At 23.8% G+C, this 19,700-nt stretch overlaps 2 protein-coding genes across 2 annotated transcripts; both read right to left on the bottom strand. All coding sequences in view use genetic code 6, as the record gives it.

The window, feature by feature from the left end:
* Positions 1-219: 219 nt before the first annotated feature.
* On the bottom strand, positions 220-6,441 carry TTHERM_00755750 (survival motor neuron interacting protein; the record flags this gene model as incomplete). The annotated part of the gene is made up of 9 exons (XM_001031704.3): positions 220-759; positions 817-995; positions 1,047-1,317; positions 1,364-1,416; positions 1,763-4,129; positions 4,188-4,829; positions 4,883-5,278; positions 5,368-6,013; positions 6,070-6,441. The coding sequence occupies 9 exons, from the start codon at positions 6,439-6,441 to the stop codon at positions 220-222; spliced, it is 5,466 nt and encodes a 1,821-aa protein (XP_001031704.3).
* A 378-nt stretch (positions 6,442-6,819) lies between these two features.
* Positions 6,820-19,056, bottom strand: TTHERM_00755740 (transmembrane protein, putative; the record flags this gene model as incomplete). Its single annotated transcript, XM_001031703.2, has 18 exons — positions 6,820-7,325; positions 7,691-9,005; positions 9,101-9,621; positions 9,751-10,507; positions 10,585-14,187; positions 14,246-14,488; positions 14,547-14,864; positions 15,120-15,236; positions 15,304-15,699; positions 15,753-16,013; positions 16,097-16,354; positions 16,417-16,553; positions 16,608-17,424; positions 17,658-17,968; positions 18,026-18,263; positions 18,329-18,429; positions 18,484-18,664; positions 18,709-19,056. The coding sequence occupies 18 exons, from the start codon at positions 19,054-19,056 to the stop codon at positions 6,820-6,822; spliced, it is 10,428 nt and encodes a 3,475-aa protein (XP_001031703.2).
* Between the last annotated feature and the right edge of the window lie 644 nt (positions 19,057-19,700).

The raw sequence follows: 19,700 nt of genomic DNA, 5'->3' as shown, positions 1-19,700 counted from the left end.
CAAAATTATTATTTTTAAAATAGGAACTTAATAAAAAAAATAATTTATAATTTTACAATTTTTTATTTTAAGTCAAAAATGTCCAATAGAATTGTATTTTATTTATATTTATTATTGAATAAATCATATTTACTTACAGTTTTTAATGATTTTATGTGAAAAATTTTATCAATAAAATATTTAATTTTAAATTATGTCATTTATTTATTTAGTTGTATTTCAAATAGCAATATACTTTTAACCATAATATTCCCTAATAATAACAATTATAATTTATGTCATAGCCTATATCATTTGATAGTCTTCCTAATTTTATTAACTATTTTTTTATTAAAACACAGCCATTTTAAGAATTCTGTTTAAGATACAACTAATATCTGCTAAAATAGGATTATCTAATCTCCCCATCAATCCATATATCCATAAATACTAGTTATAATTTAAAAATACTTGCTTTTCTTTATATAATTATAATAAATTTTCTTTATTTTCCTGTTATATCTACTCAGCTAATTCCAATTTATCATAAATTACATGATCTATGTACTCTAAAATCTTCTCTAATCTTATGTATGTGATTTTTTAAAGAGTTTATGTTGATGGAATCACAACTTTTGTTAAATCTTCGTTTGTGAAATTTTCTAAAAAGCACTTTTTACTTTTTATATACTTGTCATCTTCTAACCCATTATAATAATTTGAAATAATTTCTGATGGTTTTATTCCTTTTTGTACTTGCTCATCAATATACTCTAAATGCTTTATGTAATAAATATATTAAATTTTAAGAATAATATAATAAATATAAAATAATACTTTTTTAAAGTTTTTAAATTAATTAAGCTAGTCTTATTCCCAAGAATTTAACTTGTTTGTTTCTTAAAACTCTCCTTTCAAAATGCTTTATGGGATATACTTTTAATCTGTTTCTGATTAGACTACATTAACATTTTTTGCAACCATAATATTGCTTGTTTTATTAGCTTCTCTTCTAACTTTAACATTAGCAAATAAATAAGCATTAGTATATTGTGATAATATTTTACCATTTAAAAGGTACTAAAGACCTTCATAGTCTTCATGCTCTGAATCAATATCGCTGTTGCTTTGAATCGGAAGAGCTCTTGGCATTAATTCTTAATCATTTGAAGAATCATCTTCTTCCTCTTCGGCATCCTAATTAATGCTTACACTTTCAAATTCCATTTGATTATTAATTTTATCTCCCTAGTTTGCAAGAATTTGCGAATCTTCATCGCATTCATTTTCACTCTCTTAATTTTTATATTCTTATTCTACCTTATTAGTGCTATTACCCTAAAAAATATTTTATTCAAATATATGTGTATCTTATAATAAATACATCTGAAAAGATTGAGTTTAGTTGGTTTGGTTAGCTCATTTTATATAAAGATGCTAATAAAAACAATCGTAAATTAGTTTTGTGTGAAAATCAATAAAAATAGACGCAAATTTATCTAAAAGATTAATTATTATTATGTAGAAATTAAATTTACACAAAATACTTTATTTACAAAGAGTTATTAAAAAACTTTGATAATAATTTAAAAATAAAATACATAAAATAGAATAACTTTTTTAGTAATTAAATATTAATTATTTAAGTATAGAATTTATTTTAGCTTGCTCATTTTCTTTTCAAAACTGCCTCTAAAAGAAGCTTTGAATAATTTTCTAGCAGGTCTTATTTTACTTTTTTAAGAAATACTTTAATATATTAAATAAATAATTATAATTTTACCAAAATCTTAATCAGCATATGAAATATTGAATTGACTACTGATATTTTGCTGACTTGCCTATTGTGTTTTGAAGTTTATATTTTATAGAGATGCTTTTATTTTATTTGCTCTTAACTGAACCTTTTCACATACTTTCTTTCTTATTGAGACTGGCTCGTGATCTAATTTATTTTCAACAATATCTTCAATTTTGTTTAGCTAATCAAGAATAATTTTAAAGCTGGCTTCTAACTCGTTTTGATATTATTAATACTCCTTTGAATTACAAACTATATAACTCTCATCAAATTCATCCCTTGGTTCTTCTTGTACATATGTTTATTTTTAATATTTCGAAACACTTTGATCTCCAATTAAGTTCTTTTCTTTTATCGAATGCTAATTCATTTCTGATTCTTTAGAATTTTTATTTTCATTGAGCTAAGTTTGCTACTTTTACTTTTATAAAACCTAATTTGACTACATACTAATACTGCTTTGATTATTTTCAATTTCTTCATAAATGATTTCTGCATCTTCTTCTTTTTATTAAACTAATTAGTTTATTGATGAAAACTTTTTTTCTGCTGCATTTTTAATTAAGAGTTGCTTATTGCTTTATTGTAAATTTTCTGTATTTATCACATTATCTTATTTTAATTATTCACTTTTAAGTGTATTTTGTTTAGACTGATCCTTGATTTATATTTAATCAAGATCTACTCCAAGTTGTTTAGGCATAGATTCTTTATCCTTCCCAAACTTCTTTGATAAAACAAACTCTTAATTTTAATTTAGTTTGTTACTGAGTTAATATACTTCCTATTTTTATTCCTAATATTGTAATTTATTGATTTTTTAAGTGGCTTAATCTTCTTCCAATTCATCTTCATCATCAAGCATTATCAATCCATCTACTTGTTTATGTTCTTCTTCAAATTAATGTATTTAATTGTCATCACTTATGTTTATTGAATTTATTAGATTGTTATTTGAAAATGTTTGTTGCTTATGAGATACAGGTTACTGATTACTACTTTAGAATATATTTATCTAATCTTCCTTGAATTTAAAATTATTCTCAGCTTATTTTATATTATGCTCAACTTTTTACAACTACCCCTAAATATGATCAACGTCAAAAGTAGAAATCTTTCCATTATCTTTTTTATACTTGATGTCATTTACTTCTTTTTCACTCTTAAGTGATTAATTACTATTTTAATTGGATAAATGTTTTTAACTTTAATTGCTATAGATTTCTTCTACTTATAATTCATTATTTTGTTATGCTATTTAAGCTAGGTTTGTATTAGCAAGTTTACTAAGCAACTGAGCTTGAGTAGAGGATATAGGTACGGTTTAATCTTATTTTAAAAATTGAGATAGGTGGTCACTGTTATACTGAAATCCATCAGAATCACCTTAGTCAGAAACATTTTTCAATCCTATAATTTTATTATCATCTATATATATGGGCTTTTAATTGCTATAATCATCATCAAATTATTAATCTTCTATTTTTAGAATTTGATTTTACTGCTTATCATTTTATGGTGAACCATCTTAATTTTTAAATTAATTGTTCTAGTTGTTATAGCCAATAATACTTGCTACCTAATTTTTTGAGAATATCTCATCTTCATAATCATTATCATTAAAATCTCTTTCATTTATTGAATCTAATCCATAACCTTGTTAGAGCTTGCTTTAAAACTATGAATTTACTTAATGCTGCTAAATCTAACTGCTGAACCTAGCATTAATACTATCTTATATGTACTCACTATCTCTAATAAAATTATTGGTTTTTTTATCAGGATAATTACTAACTTTTTTATCAATTATAATTCTATCTTTAAAATCATTGAGTAAATTTTCTTCATCAACTGGTTTTTATTATTGCTAATTATTTGTTGATGGTTTTGTTTTTGCCCAGTTTGGCAGATTTGTGTTTCTCATTAAGTCAGTTGGTTTCAAATTTTTTATTGGATCAAACGAATCCTCTTTTTAAAGAGGTACATTCTGATTTTACTTTTACTGCTATATCATATATTATCTCATTTCTTCTTCTATCCAGAACGAGCCTAAATTTAAATCTTTTGTAGACAGCATATTCTAACCTTCTTATTTAAAGAAGTCTTATATTTTTTTAGCTATTATACCAAGCTATTATTTTTTTTTGTCTATATTATTTTTCAGATCAGAACTCATTTTCCATATGTAAATTAAACCTTCACTTGTGCTTGTTATTAAATGGCTATTGTTAATTGTAAAGCCCATACCTGTCACAGTATCTCCTACTAAAGCCTTTGAAACAACTGCCATTGTCTAGCAGTCTCTAATCCTTATCACTTTATCTTAGTTGAAGCATGCTATATATGATGCTAATTTAATTTTAAATAGATTAATACAAATTAATTATTATTATAATTGAAAAAATACAAGAAACATCTGTTAAAGTAGATAAGTTATCAAAATAGGTTTTAGAAACTTTTTCATCTTCTTTGGTTTCAGTCTACTTGATAGGCTTTCCTGTTGATACTGAAAATGAATTTATTTTTTTATCAAATCCAACATAAAGTGTTTATTGGTCAGAAGAAATATCTAAAGAGTTAATTTTATTATGTTTATCAACTTCTCTATGAATAGTTGCGAAGATTTAGTTTTTGTATTCTCTAAAAATAATTTGTCTATCAGTTGCAGCTGATATCAAATAAATTGTTTAATGATCTTAAGATTATGCAAATTTTAAAGCCACTATTGAAGAGCTGTGATCATCAAGAGTGAATATCAATTTATTATTATTTTTTAGATCAAAAATTTTTATTTGTCTATCTCTTCCTCCTGTTGCTAAAAATCTATGTGATGAAGTCTCTATTAAATCCATGCATGATATTTCTTTGTCATGAGCTTAAAATTAGTGCGAAACTTCAAAGTTTGAAACGTTCATGAAAATTAATTATCCTTTATTATTTGCCAAAATTATTTGAGACCCATCTTAAGTGCTTTTAATGCAGGTTGGGTATTCTTAAACCTCTATGTCCTAATTCACTTGTTCTCCTTCTGTTAAATTTGTTGGTTATTCTATAAATAATTTATATGAATTAATGATGTTTTTATCTTTAAAAAAATTATACCTTTATACTTAAATGTTTCAACATCATTTGTTAAATAAATTATACGACTAAGATTTTTTGAATAAACATTTCTGCGAAACTTTAAATTCTATTCTTACTATTTTGAATTATCCTCTGTACTTATTTCATGCCAAATTCTAGCAGTTTTATCAGTCGAAGTAGTCATAAAAAATGTTATTTCAGAAAAAGATGGATTATTTAATATTTATAAATCGTTAATGCCTCCTGAATGGTTTAAGAAGCTTCTCTTTATTGCTATTTAATCAAATTATTAAATATCCCAGATGAAGAGACTTCTATCACTATAAACAATACTAACTTTTGCTCTTAAATCATCATAAACCAATCCTATTGCATCTGCATATTCAGTACTTTGAAATTTTATTTTAGTTTAACCTATGTTTTAAATGATAATTTTATGAAAAACATATTTTTTTTCCTCTACTTTTTTTATAATAAATTTAATATTAGAAACAAAGCTGTACCTTTTTCAACGTTGTATTAAAGGAGTGGAGGCATTTTAGGGAAAGAAGTTATGTAATCTAGAGTAGACGTCCTTAAAACTCTTATAAAATTATCTGAGCAAGAACAAATTATAAAATCCTTTCCTATTGCTATATTAAAAATTCTTTAAACTTTAATATCCATGAACTTATGTATTGTTCTGCTTTCATCCACTATACATATCTGGCCAGTTGAAGTACTTACATATAAGTACTTGCTTTACTTATCATATTCACAGTCAGTAAATGTCTTTTCTTGCATTTTAGATCCTAAATTTATAGATTTTCCCTCTATGATGTATGCATTTTCTTTTTCTTTAACTGGTGTTTTTATAACATCCCCATTACTATGAAACTACCATAGTTTTATGTACTTTTCTCCACATGTGATAAACTTAGTACCATCTTCAGAAAAACAAGCAGATAAAGGTACTTTTGACATTTTATTTAAAGTAATTCTTTCTTCAGCTATCCAATCCCATACAAACAAACCTTTATCATTCTCATCTCCAATTGATAATAAATACTTCATATTTGGAGAAAAAAATAACATTTTTAAACCTATTTTATGACCTTTAAGTTATTTTATAGGTTTATCACCTTCTTGACTATTGCTTGAGAAGACTTACTATTGTTTATTATATAATTTTATTAAATATATTAATGTAGTCGCATTTAATTTACTTGTAAATCCCATATTATAATTTCAGGCTACTTACTTGTACCCTCTCCTGCTGCTAAATACCTACAATCTTTAGAAAGGCAAATACACACTATATTTCTTTTATTTGGAGATTGTATATACTTCTTTTAAACATTTTATTCAATATTATAAACTACAATAGTACTTCCTGCAATATAATAAAGCTCTCCACTTACAGGATTTATTAGCATATTGTGTTTACTATTAGATGTCAAACCTATTACATTAGACAAAGCAAGATTTTAAACTCTGTTTTACATAGCTTTTCTAAATCTTGCTTCCTATAACTTCGAAGGATTTGATGCTTAGCTAATATTATTGGATATAAAATTTTCACTTTAATTTTTATCCATTTTTGACTTTTGTGCTTTTTTAGAAATATAAAATTATTAAAAAATATTCAAAATTTAGAATTAATGTATAGAAAAAATTTTAAATTTTTTGCTAATTGAATATCACACATAACACATACATGAATAAGTAAAGGAAATATTATTGAAATAATATATGATAAAAAATAATGTGAATTTTCATATTATTTTATTAAGTATTTATCAAAATCAACTAGAAAAATAATCAGGATAGAAAAATTTTAAAATTTATACGCATTCATTCATTAATTAAATAAACAAAAAGCACATTTAAATAAAATGTTTGTCTATTTTTATAATTTAACTGATTAGAATTACTTAAATAACAACAAAATACATGACATCAAAATCTTTTTAAAATCATACTTTTTTAAATTTGTGCGAACTCTGATTTTAATTTAATTAAGATATAGATTTAAGCTTTAGTTAATTTATTTGGCTTTTATCTTAAATAGAGCTCTAGTTTCTAATATTTTAAGAAGAAAATTCATTCTAGTAAAAGCTGCTCGGGGACTGTACTTCATAAAAATTAGTAAAATTTGTCTGATCAATTTGATTAGATTCTTAATTTTTATTTTAGAAATTGCTTCTCTATTCTTCAAATCCTTTTCTATTAAGTTTAAAGATAGAGATAAACTTTTATTAGCTTATGTCGTTAATCGAATATTTATCTTCTTGCAGCCTCTCCATATTTTCTTCAAACACAGAAGAGTCCTCACAAATTTTATTCTAAAAATTTTTTTCACTACTCTTGATTTATACAGATCCTAATTAAATTTCATTAATATCATATGGTTCAGTTTTTACAGTCTTAATAAATTATCCTTTCTTTGTACTTTTTTTTAGGCTACTATCTTATTAGTCAACTTTTAAAAATTTTATTTAATATAAAACTTAGACACTTGAATAAACTAAAATCAAAAAAAATAAATTTTTTTAAATTATTCTTTTTTAAATTTATTTCACACAAAAATAATTAATTATTGAATCCTTTTAATTTAGGACATTTCAAAAAAAACTTATTCTTGTGATTTTTGGTGATAATTAATTTAAACATTTTATTATTTAAAATATACAATAAAATTCAACTGCAATGAATACTTTTCTATCAATATTAGTGATAATTATAAAAATATGAGAAAATTTTTAATAAGTTTTAATAAAATTTTATGTTTATTAAATAAATTTTATAGTAAATATAAAATAAATTGAAAATAAAGAAAGTGATTACAATCTTCTATTGACATATTGCAAGGTAGCGAAGATAAATGAATAGGTTATCTTTCTCTTATTTTTATACTTTCAATTTAGCTTTTTTGAGAACTATGACTGGTTATTTCGTTTAGACCTTAACCATAAAAGCGAGTTTATTAAAAGGTTTTAAAGAACTAATCATTAAATAAATTCCTAGATTTCCTCATTTCTTAAAAGTTTTAAATAATTAACTTTAGTCTTTTCCAATTTCTAAAGATGTTGAAAGGATTCTATGGTTAAAATTAAACAAAAGAAAATAAAGCTGGAAAGATATTTCTTAATTTATAAATCATTTTTTAAAATAAATTCATTTCCGAATAGCTGAATGGCAAGGGCTTAAGAATCAATCTTTTTAAAATTAACAAAAGGAAAAAGCAGTTTATTACCAAAATTATAATTTAATTGACTTATTAGAATACAAAAGAAGAGCTTGAAGATTAATTTAAAAATAGATCAATTATTACAGATAAAATTATAGTGAGATTCGAAATTCTATCACAATAGTTTAGATCCTTGGTGATATAAGGGTTTGCTTGCAAAGTTATCAAAAAATAAATGAAAAGAATAAAAATAACTATAACATATCTTAAAGACAAATCATTGTTGAAAGCTATCACAACTACCATTATCAAAATCTTCATATATATCTTTACAAATTCCCAAAAGTATTTTTTATCGTTATACTCTTGGTATAAAAATCCATATGATTGCTTTATCCATATATAGTATAGCTTATTAGAATTTTTACGAAGGATAAATATTACAGTTAAAGGAATTAAAAAGGCCCACAAAATAAAAAGAGGAAGAAGCAAAGTATAGAAATAAGCTTTGTGCTCTGCTGTAAAGCAAGAATAAGAATGATCACCTACTAAATGAGAGAAGCTTATTGTTGATGAACAAAACATGTATGATATTAATTTAATCAAGAAGGAAGGAGAATAAAATAGATAAATAAATAGTCCTTAAGCTTTGAAATCTCTCATTGAAGGAAATATATATTTGGTCTAAAAAGTAATATTTTTTCTTCTTTATGATATATTTTTTTAAATGGCCAAAACTAAAATGCAAAGAGCTAGAATAGTTAAAGGTAATAACTACTAAAATAATGTTTTGTTTACATAAATAGGTAATGAAGAAAAATTAGAAATAACACAGTCCATGCTTGCGTATTGCAATTAAAGAGGATCTCCTCCTAAAAGTTGTAAAATTTATCTAACAATAGGTATCTACAATTTATTTGAAAATAGTAAAAACATAATCTAGAGATAGTTGATGAATATCTTTGTGTAGACCTTTATGAATATTTAAAATGTATAATTAAATTTATTTAAAAAGAATTCAAAAAATATTGAAATAAAATTTTTTAAAGAATAAATAAATTAATTACAGCTCCATGGTCAATTAAGCCACTTTTACCAATCAGCATGAAATTAAATTTTCTTAAATAATAGCTTATACATGATTTTTTAGCAAACTTTCTTTACCTGTTTACTTGCATATAGTTGTAAATAAATAGAAAAATCAGAATAATTACTGTAAACACTATATTGCTCCATTAATTAATTTAACTACATGTTTAGCAATCTTAATCATAAAATCTACCATACTAAAAATCCCACAACTTTGCTCTGTAATCACATTCAGCACAATAAATACCAATGTATCCTGTTTTACACCCTTATCTGCTCTTTGGATCCTCTGGAAGGCAACTATCCCTCGAATCTTAGCAATCATATATTAAATCAGTCATATTATTTAATCTCCAAAATCCATTTTTTAAATTAATTATGTTTTTTTCACACGAAACAGCTTACTCTGGGCATATTTTGCATTATTATAATGACTGATCTTTTTGTAAGTTACTATCATATTATGTGTAACTAGAAATATCAACTAATGTGTATTTTCCTATTTATAAAAAAAATTAATATTTTATTTTATAAAAATTTTAATTTAGATATTTTTTTATTTTAAAAACAAAACGCAATGTTACTAAAAAAAATTCTAATAAAAAATAAGGAAATATTTATAATTTACCACTGGGACATGGTTGACAAGTAACAATTTAATCATTAAAGACTAAGATATCTCCAGGTAAACACTTACCGAATTCCACATTTATTGTCAAACTTAAAGGTTAAAATAATAATTATGGTTGAGTATTATTAAAATCAGTAATATAATATGAGTTTTTTGTTTATATTTTAAAGGATGAATTAAATAAGGGCTTAGCAGATAATGAAAAGTTTATAATATAGCATTTGCATTAGAAATCATAGACCGTAGTGATACTACTTTCATCAATATGCATTGAAGGATAAGGAATAACTTGAATTTAGTAAGATTAAAATTGCTAAGTTATTTAATCACTTTCAATTGGAAAGTTATTATCAGGATTCTCATTTTAGTTTATTGTTTATTAGTTGGCATCTTTTAGATTATTTTAATTTTATAAATAAAGAGAATATGGAAATATTATGGGTATCATATCTTAATCTGTCAAAACTACTTTCAGAGGGTATTGTAGGTAATCTCCACTTATTTAATTGATGACTGTATAGTTTTAAGTTTGATTAAAAACATACACAGTAGAGCTATTTAAATTTTATTATACTAAATTTATTCCTTATGGATCAGAGGCTATATTAGGACCATAAAGTGAAGCTTTATTATTCTTAAATGTATTATTTTATAGATAAGTATTGTTTTTATCAAAGAACGAAGGAAGGGTATAGTAAAATCTCATACATCCTCCTATAGCTGCTTGGTTATTCTCAAAATAATTTCCATAAAACTAATTTGAATTATTAAAAGAAAAATTAATAAATTTGCTTAAAAAATAAAATTAATTTATCAAAATAAAGATTTTACTGATTTAATATCTGTAGAAATAAGTAAAATAGCCCCTGCTGAATCTTTTTTTGCTTGATTTCCTTGGAAAATATTACCTGTAAATTAATAGACTAAGGATTATTGGATAATAATAGCTCCACCAGCACTTTCACTTGCTTTATTTAAAGAAAAAGTACAACCTACTAAAGTGATTGATATAATATTTTGTAAATTTACAGCTCCTGCTATCGTTAATGCCTAATTAGCTTCGAATTTGTTTTAAATAAATTAAATTATATATCCTTGGCTGAGATAAATTGCTGCACTTGAGTAACTTTTACATGAAAGAAATATGTTGTTTTTAAGTAGGAGGCTATGAATGCTATATAAACCTATAATTCCACTGGGTTATTTTGAAAAATATATGTATTAGTTATTAGATTGTAATTCTTAGATTTATTTAAGAGTTTAACCATTAATTAAATTATAAAAATAAGAGTTTATAATTACATTATCATAAGCACTTCCTTCAATAAGACATGCAAAATGTTGTGAATTACGGACTTAAATTTTATTGAATTTTACAAATTGATTTTATACTAATTCTGCCTAACTTATAGGAAGATTAGGAGTGAAGATAAATCTTATGTTAGAGTTTTTTTCGAATACACTATTTGAAATTTCAAATTATTAGCTACCCTATGTATTGATAGCTTAAGCCAAAGGAGGATTTTAAAGATAAGTTTGAAATATATTCGAAAAAGTAATATTATCACTTAAAATTTGATTTGTTTGTATAAAATTAAAAATGTTAAATTCTACTGCATTGAGTTATAAATCATCAATTAAAATATTGTTTAACTGAACTGCCTATGTTAAAAAAAAGCTAAAAAAGCTTTATGGTAAGCAAATAAAAAGATTATAATTTAAATATATGCTATCATTTGCTTTAAATTCTCTTTATTTTTAGTGATTAACTTGAATTATATTACTTTAGGATATTTAATTAGCAAAGATTCCATTTATTTTGCACTCTTAATTTAATTAGTAGCCTTATTGTAGTATTTAATCTAATGTTTGATTTACTATGACTATTTATTATGTTATTTAGCTGTTATTAAAATATACCACATTTGAAATATTTATAGTCCTTAGAAAATAGAAGTTTGTCCATTTACAGCTATTCATGTTAATATAAGATATCTCTAAATTAGTCACATTTTCAAAATGTAAAAAATAATTTAAATAGTTAATTGTTGTTGGTAAACCAAGCTATTATAAATTTTTAGCTGAATATCCAACACAAGTAATATTATTGAAATTGATGTTTTTAATTTAAACATTTAAACTATTTGTTACTCTTAAGAAAGATCCTCTCCCAAAAAGTTTATCTATATTAGTAAAATTAACGCCATCTATAACTACATTTAGAACATTATCTATAGATATTACTCCCATCCCTGAAGAAGGTGTTTCAATTTGCTGCATATTTTAGAAATTTATATTATGAAAAACTACTTTTTCAAGATTTCTTAGATACAAAGTCGAATTTTTAATATCAGTATATATATCAGTATAACTGAAGATGATATCCTATAAATTTTAAAATTTGTTTCCATTAAGTTCAATAACTTATCCTTTTAAATATTTAAATGAAACAATTAAATTATCGAAATTCACTGCATTGGAATTTAAAAAATTTAATGTTTCCTTTAAGACCATAGTATATTTTTGATCAGCTGGTATAGGTAATGAGGTATCTTAATTATTTTCTAAATTTGAATTTTATGCATATTTTTAAAGTTTAATGCTTATTCCTCCATCTCCAATATAGGATTCATCAAGATAGGGAATTTAAAATCTAGCTTATTCTTTAACATATACCTGCATAGAGGTAATAGCAAAATTGAAAGCATTGCTACTTTACTGTAGAAGTTCTTATTCTACTATATTATTAATTTCATTTGGATTCATGACAAATTCAAAAGCACACAATAATTTTTATCTAATTTATTTGAAATTGTTAAAGACATTTTTTACTCTAAACTCATTATTTTGGAGGAGCCATTATTTATAGAAAAATACAATATTTGAAATGACATATTCGCCATATTTCAGCGATTGGATTTCTATAGTAAATTTAGAATAAATAGTATCAAAATCGACTGAGAATACTTCGCTTTACTCAAGATTTACTTGAAAAAGGCTAAAAGATTATTAAGAAACAAAATCAATTGTAATTAATCTTATAGCTTAATTCATTACCACAATATAATAGTTATCAAAAAGTGTCTACTAAATATTTTGAACTTTATACTACTTATCAATATATCTATAAGATAGAATATACCTTTTTGTAGATCTGTTATAAAAATTCACTTAAGAATCACTATATATTACGATGAAACTCGAAATGATTGTTATTTAAATATTACTTCTACCAGGTTTAAATATAACTGTATTTTTCTAAATCGAAAGTGTATCTAAGTCAAAAACATTGATAGAATATCCTCTATCTTCTATTATATAAAGTATATTATAAGCTTCTTCTTTCTAAATAGATTAAATATTATTTGTGACTACTTAATAATAAATTTACTTAAAGCTATTATTTATATCCAATATCATAAAAGAATATTTATTATTTAAGATTAAATAAGATTTCATCATACTAAATTTTACAAAATCTATTTAAAAAGATATTTAGCTATTTGGTACAAATACATAGCTGTCAAATATCAACTAGTTATCAAAGAGATTAACTAATTTTAACCTGTTGTCTTGCTCTACAATAACTAGAGCGTCTAAATTGTTTTAAAAATAGTATATTTACATAAACTTATAATAAGTATTCACTGATGTAACATTTAAAAATTTAAATAAGTTATTTGAAAAGGTATTATTATTATTCGAGCTTTTCTCTGAATATTAAACCAGAGTTTTTATCATCATATTTTTAAAGTCAAAGAATATAATGTAGTTGTCTTAAACAATAACTTCATGAGAATAAAAATCAAATGGTGGATTATTTATATCATATGTAGTTGACCAAGCAATCTACTTCAACACCAATTCTTAAATATTATACAAAATTCTGCTTATCTTTTTATTAAAGATTATCATGACATCTATTTCTAAATCGTTGTTATTTAAGAGAATTATTTGAGCATTTTAAGCATATATTTTATTCTCATGTTCAGTTTTCAAATTCAATTAAAAATTTTTTTTAATATACTCTCTTTTTAATTCTTTCAATTAAACGAGCTGCGTGTCTTTATCATTAGTTACTTCATTAAAAAAAACAATATCCTATAATGTATCTACCTAAAATAAATACTTATATTCAACAAACAAAGTATAGCTCTGTACTTTATTTGGCTATATCCTAGGTGGTCCAATATAAAATATTTATTCTATGCTAAATATTTGGTATTTATATAGCTGGAAACAATGTAAGGTTTATCTATCTTTATCTAAAAATAGCTCAACAATATTGTAATCAAGAACTGTTAAACTCATCAACTCTTTTAGGTAGATATCAATAAAATAAATAACATTCCCAATATAAATTATGAGCAGTTCTTTTTCTTAATACATTTAAATACTACTTTTTTCACTTAATGAGTTACTATCTGTTTAAAGCTAGATAATTAATTAAAGACTTTAATTTCAAAAAAAAATTTTAAATAAAAATAATCACTTTAATTGTGTAGACCTAGTTACTATAGTTTAATAGATCAAGTTGCTATAACTTTACTTCTCCTTTATCAGTAATATAAATAATTAGTTCATTTAAGTTTGCATATTTAAAGTATCTTGTTATTGGTGAATCAAGATATAGAATCTTACTGTAAAATAATCCACCCTAGTTGCATAAAACTTGAACATTTACATTCTACTCAAAAGCGATCATAGCACAATTATACGAGATAATGAATTAAACCTATTTCCAAATTAAAAAATAAGATAAACTTAATTTTCAACTTTTTTAAGAAATTTACTATTGGAGCTGCTTAAATATTTATTAGACTAAAAATTGATACTGATACATTTCCTTTTTCGATATTAAAATATTATATTAAATATATTGCACCATCTTAATCAAACAGTAAACAAATTTAAAGCATATCATTGCATTTGCTAAAGTTAACACTTCCATCAGATTTATAGCTCCAAATAGTTTAAAATTTTAAATCTTAAATTTTTTAAATATATTCTTAGATATATAAAATATATTTATTATTTAGTACTATTTAATTAACATAGCTATTAAAAAAACTTTAGAAATCAGACTATTAGCATCCCAATTGTTTTTTAATCTTTATAAATAGTTAAACAAAAAATAAATTTTGATATTTATATAAAATTTTTCTTCAAAGCTTTAATAAAATTAAATTAATGTAGTTTCTCTTAATTATCATAATTTCTCTATAAAGCCTTCTGACTGATTGCCGAGAAATTTGAATTTTTCATAAAATCTTAATTTTTGAAAAAATATAGGGTATTAACTAATTAAAGTAGGTTTTAATTTAGGAAGGACTACTTTAATTGAAACTTAAAAGTATTTTATTTACCTTTAAATCATATAAACATGAGGAGTTGTCAAAAATTTCGTTTATCCCATAAGCTAATAACATCTTTTAGTCAGTTATTTTATTCATAAAGTCTATTCCTTTTTAAAATTCAACAACCTAAATTAATTTTTTATTTAATTTAAATAATTATTAAATATAATTAAATATTAATTTATATATTTACCTAAAAATTATTTATAATATCAAAAATCATAAAATATCTAGTGTTTTAGATAAGAATTATCTGCTAATCCATCAAATATAAAATATTCTAAATTAGTTATTGAACGCTTCCAATAGTTTCTCCAACTTAGATATCTGCAATAATGTTATTAACAGTTCTTCCTTAAAATATCTAAACTGATTCCATTGATGAAATTATAAAAATATCTAATTCTGAAATGTATGAAGAATATAAATCAGTTTTTTAAGTTTAATCAGCATCTATTTCTATATCGAAATGGGAACTAAGTATTGGATTAGTGACAAAGAATAGAAAATCATTATTTTATTAAAAAATTATATTATTTTATGATAACTAAAAATCTACTGGTAAAATAACATTAAAACTTACAATATCCTTTTTTTATTTTAAAAAATTTTAATGATTATTAAAAGAATAATAAATTTTACATTTCCTAAATTAATTTAATTTATGATATTCTAATTTAAATAGTCAAATACCAAGATTTAATTTGTTAAAAATGTTACTAAAGCTATATTAAAATCATAAATGTTATAATCAAAAATGCTTTATCCAAAGCTTTAGCTTTTAAGCTACTTAGAATCACAATTAAAAATATTGAGTTCAAACTAATTTCTTATAAACCCAAAAATAGTAGAAGAAAACCAATTTTGCTGAGTTATTTTAAGTGCTCCTTCTTATTAGTATTGCTTAAAATTAATTGAAATAATAAAATAAATTATAAATAAAATATCAAAAAAAAGTAAATTTTTTAAATTAAATTTGAAATTACTAAAATAATATCTTATGTCAAATAGTTTAAAATAATGGCCATCTTTAAATCTTATATAAAAACCCAAGGTGAATCTAAAAATCCATATATTGCTTATATCTTTAAATTTGGTAAATTTATTTCTTAAATTACTCTAGAATTTTCTAGTTAATATAAGTAGATCATGTTGTTGAATTATAGCAGAATAGTATTATTCTATTAGTTATATGCATATCCTATTTATAAAGAACTAGTGACACTAAATTACTGTTCAAAGACCTAATTAAATATATAAATAATTATTTGATACATTTTGAATCATAAAAATAAATCTTTTTTACGATATCAAGATTAAAATTTAAAATAATAAATATAAAGTATTGATTTTTTGTAAACACAAGCTAATTTTGCATATTTATTTCATAATCTCCATATAAGTAATCAGAATTCAATTGAGTGCTTTTAATCACCTTATAATCTAATTTTATGAAATTTTATTAAAATTTTGAAAATTTTAAGTTATTTTTAATACTCTTTAATAAATCTATCTGATACAAGTAAAGTTTGCTGTCTATGAATCCAATAACTATTTATTCTTTATCTACTGAATAGAAGCATTAAATTTAGGATGGATTTCCTATATTATCAATAAAAACAACATCTAATACTCTCAAGTTGATCTAACCTAAAACAATTAACTAAAATATATTTTTTTCGATATTTTAAATAATTAAATAGATTTTCGATTGCTTTACTGATTAAAAAGCACTACAAACATCTATATTTTATCCTAATTCAGAGTAGTATGTGTTTATTAGCTATTCTGTATCTTCTTAAATTAAAATAAAGTATCCCCTTGAATTTAAATAGCCAATCATTGAGCCATTAGCACTTCTAAAATACTTTGTTTATTTAATCATAAATTTATTATTTTATGGAGTTTTCATTTATTCAGTTGCTTTTAAAACAGGAATAAATGTTTTGTAAGAGTAAGCTTAGAAGCAACTTTGGATTGCTTCCCTTTTATATTAATCAAAAACGCTTACTTTACCTTCAAATAGTATAAATAGATATTATATTGACAAACTTTATTTATTGAACCCTTAAACAACAGAAACATAATAATCTGAAAAATTTGTATTTAAAGTTAAATTATAAACTGAAATAGCCTATGTATCCTAAACGATCTATAAGCCTAAAGAGCTTGAATCATTCTATTAGAAGATTATAAAGTCTAAAGTTTCATATTCAATTTAAAAATCGTAGTCATCTTCCAGATAAGTAACTAAAGTCTATTATTCCTATGTTAAAAAGTATAAGCAGTATGTTTCTTCACTATAAAAAATTATCTAATTTTAAAAAATTAAATAAGTATGCTAATTACCACTTTTGTCAAAGAAAAAAAATTTGCTATTATTTAATTAGTTTCTTTCAAAAAAAGCAAAGAAAAATATTTTTAAGGCTTTATTTTAAATTTACTTAATAAAATAATTTTTCAAATATGATTTAAAAAGTTAACATTCCAAATTGAAAAAAAGCTTTATTTTAAAATAATGTTGAATTAGATTATTTAATTTAATACATAATATGGCGGTAATAGGTTATCATAAACTATAATTCCTTATATTGTTAGAGTTTTTTAGAAAATAAGATCCCCTGAAGCCTCTGTAAAGTTCAGATAAAAGATACTTATTAAAGCTTGTGAATAGTTATTACCAATAAAGATATTGTCTGTGAGATAAAAAGTAGATATTCCCTAACACTTAGTACATGAAACTTAAATAACAGAATTTTAAACAGTATCAATATAACTAAATGAGAAATCATCGTTCTTAATTATAAGATTTAATTTTTTTGTATCCCATGCTTTGGCTGTTGAAATAGTGTCTTCCTCTAGAAAATAAATTAAATTTTTTTAAAGAATTTAATATATAAAATGTAAAAACTTACTTAAGCGGAAACTAGTTTAATTGAAAGTAAGAAAATCAATAATTATCAAATTAGACCCTGAAGGAGTTATATACATTTTTTAGTTGTATAGAATCTAAGCGTTTGGGACAATTCTTGAAGAAGGAATATTTGTCGAATTTAAAAGAGCAAAAATCTCTAAATCTATTAAATTTATTTATGTAGAACTTATACTTATCACCTTTTTTTTATTGATACTAAGAAATATCCAATCAATAATCTATTTATTAAATTAAAATAATTATTTTTGAATTTTTATATTTCTATGATGTTTTATTTATATACCTAGCTATCAGATGAAAACAACTTTTAAGTTACGTAGTCGAGTGATGGATATTTCAAAACTTATATTTATCCTCCATTATCGAAAGTGTATAATAGCGTATCTGTAAATTTATAAATTATAAAATTCATCTTAATAAAAGTTAATTTATACTTACCATATATAACTGCAGTTAAAATAACATTAGAGTTACAAAAATTATTGTATCTTATTGTAGATGGGCAATACTATTTTTCTACGCATTTTCTATTTTATATATCCAAAAAGTTATTGCTACATGAATATTTGCACACATCTTCTAAAACTTAGCTGTCTGGACAATCTGGAACGCACTTATTCTTAATGAATACATTTAAGTACTATAAAAAATCTAAAATTTTACTTAGTTGGCTTTTAGAATATATCCATGATCACATTTATTACATATAAATTGCTTATCGCATTAAATACAATTTTCTACTTAGCATTAAACGCATTAGTTATTGTATTCAACTTGGTTACTTTAACAATTTGTTACACATGATTATTTATAGAAATCATACTTATACCCTTATGCACACTATAAACAAGATTAATTAGATGAGTCATAACAAGTTGTACACCCAGATGAACAATCTTTACAAACATTATCAAACAAGTCAAAATATTATCCAATTTAACATTCTATAGAAACAGTTGAAGCAACTTTTATAAGATTAGTAATTATGAATATAAGATATACTTCTTTCATTTATTAATTTTTTGAATTCTACTAATTTACTGGTATGATATATAAATTTATTATTTATCAAATTCCAATTTTAATTTATAATTAAAATGTATTTACTTTCAATTGATATTTAAATTTATTAAGTAATCTTTTACAAAATATTAAAAACTCATAATTATAAATAAGCTAAAAATTAACATAATAAACCTTAGTTAGTGTAGTTACTTTAAATGATTGGGGTTGGGGTTGGGGTTGGGGGTTGGGGTTGGGGTTGGGGTTGGGGTTGGGGTTGGGGTTGGGGTTGGGGTTGGGGTTGGGGTTGGGGTTGGGGTTGGGGTTGGGGTTGGGGTTGGGGTTGGGGTTGGGGTTGGGGTTGGGGTTGGGGTTGGGGTTGGGGTTGGGGGTTGGGGTTGGGGTTGGGGTTGGGGTTGGGGTTGGGGTTGGGGTTGGGGTTGGGGTTGGGGTTGGGGTTGGGGTTGGGGTTGGGGTTGGGGTTGGGGTTGGGGTTGGGGTTGGGGTTGGGGTTGGGGTTGGGGTTGGGGTTGGGGTTGGGGTTGGGGTTGGGGTTGGGGTTGGGGTTGGGGTTGGGGTTGGGGTTGGGGTTGGGGTTGGGGTTGGGGTTGGGGTTGGGGTTGGGGTTGGGGTTGGGGTTGGGGTTGGGGTTG

The sequence above is a fragment of the Tetrahymena thermophila genome (genome assembly GCF_000189635.1).
Source record: "Tetrahymena thermophila SB210 genomic scaffold scf_8254367, whole genome shotgun sequence".
Taxonomy (NCBI): Eukaryota; Ciliophora; class Oligohymenophorea; order Hymenostomatida; family Tetrahymenidae; genus Tetrahymena; species Tetrahymena thermophila.
This window is presented reverse-complemented; position numbering and strand designations above follow the sequence as displayed.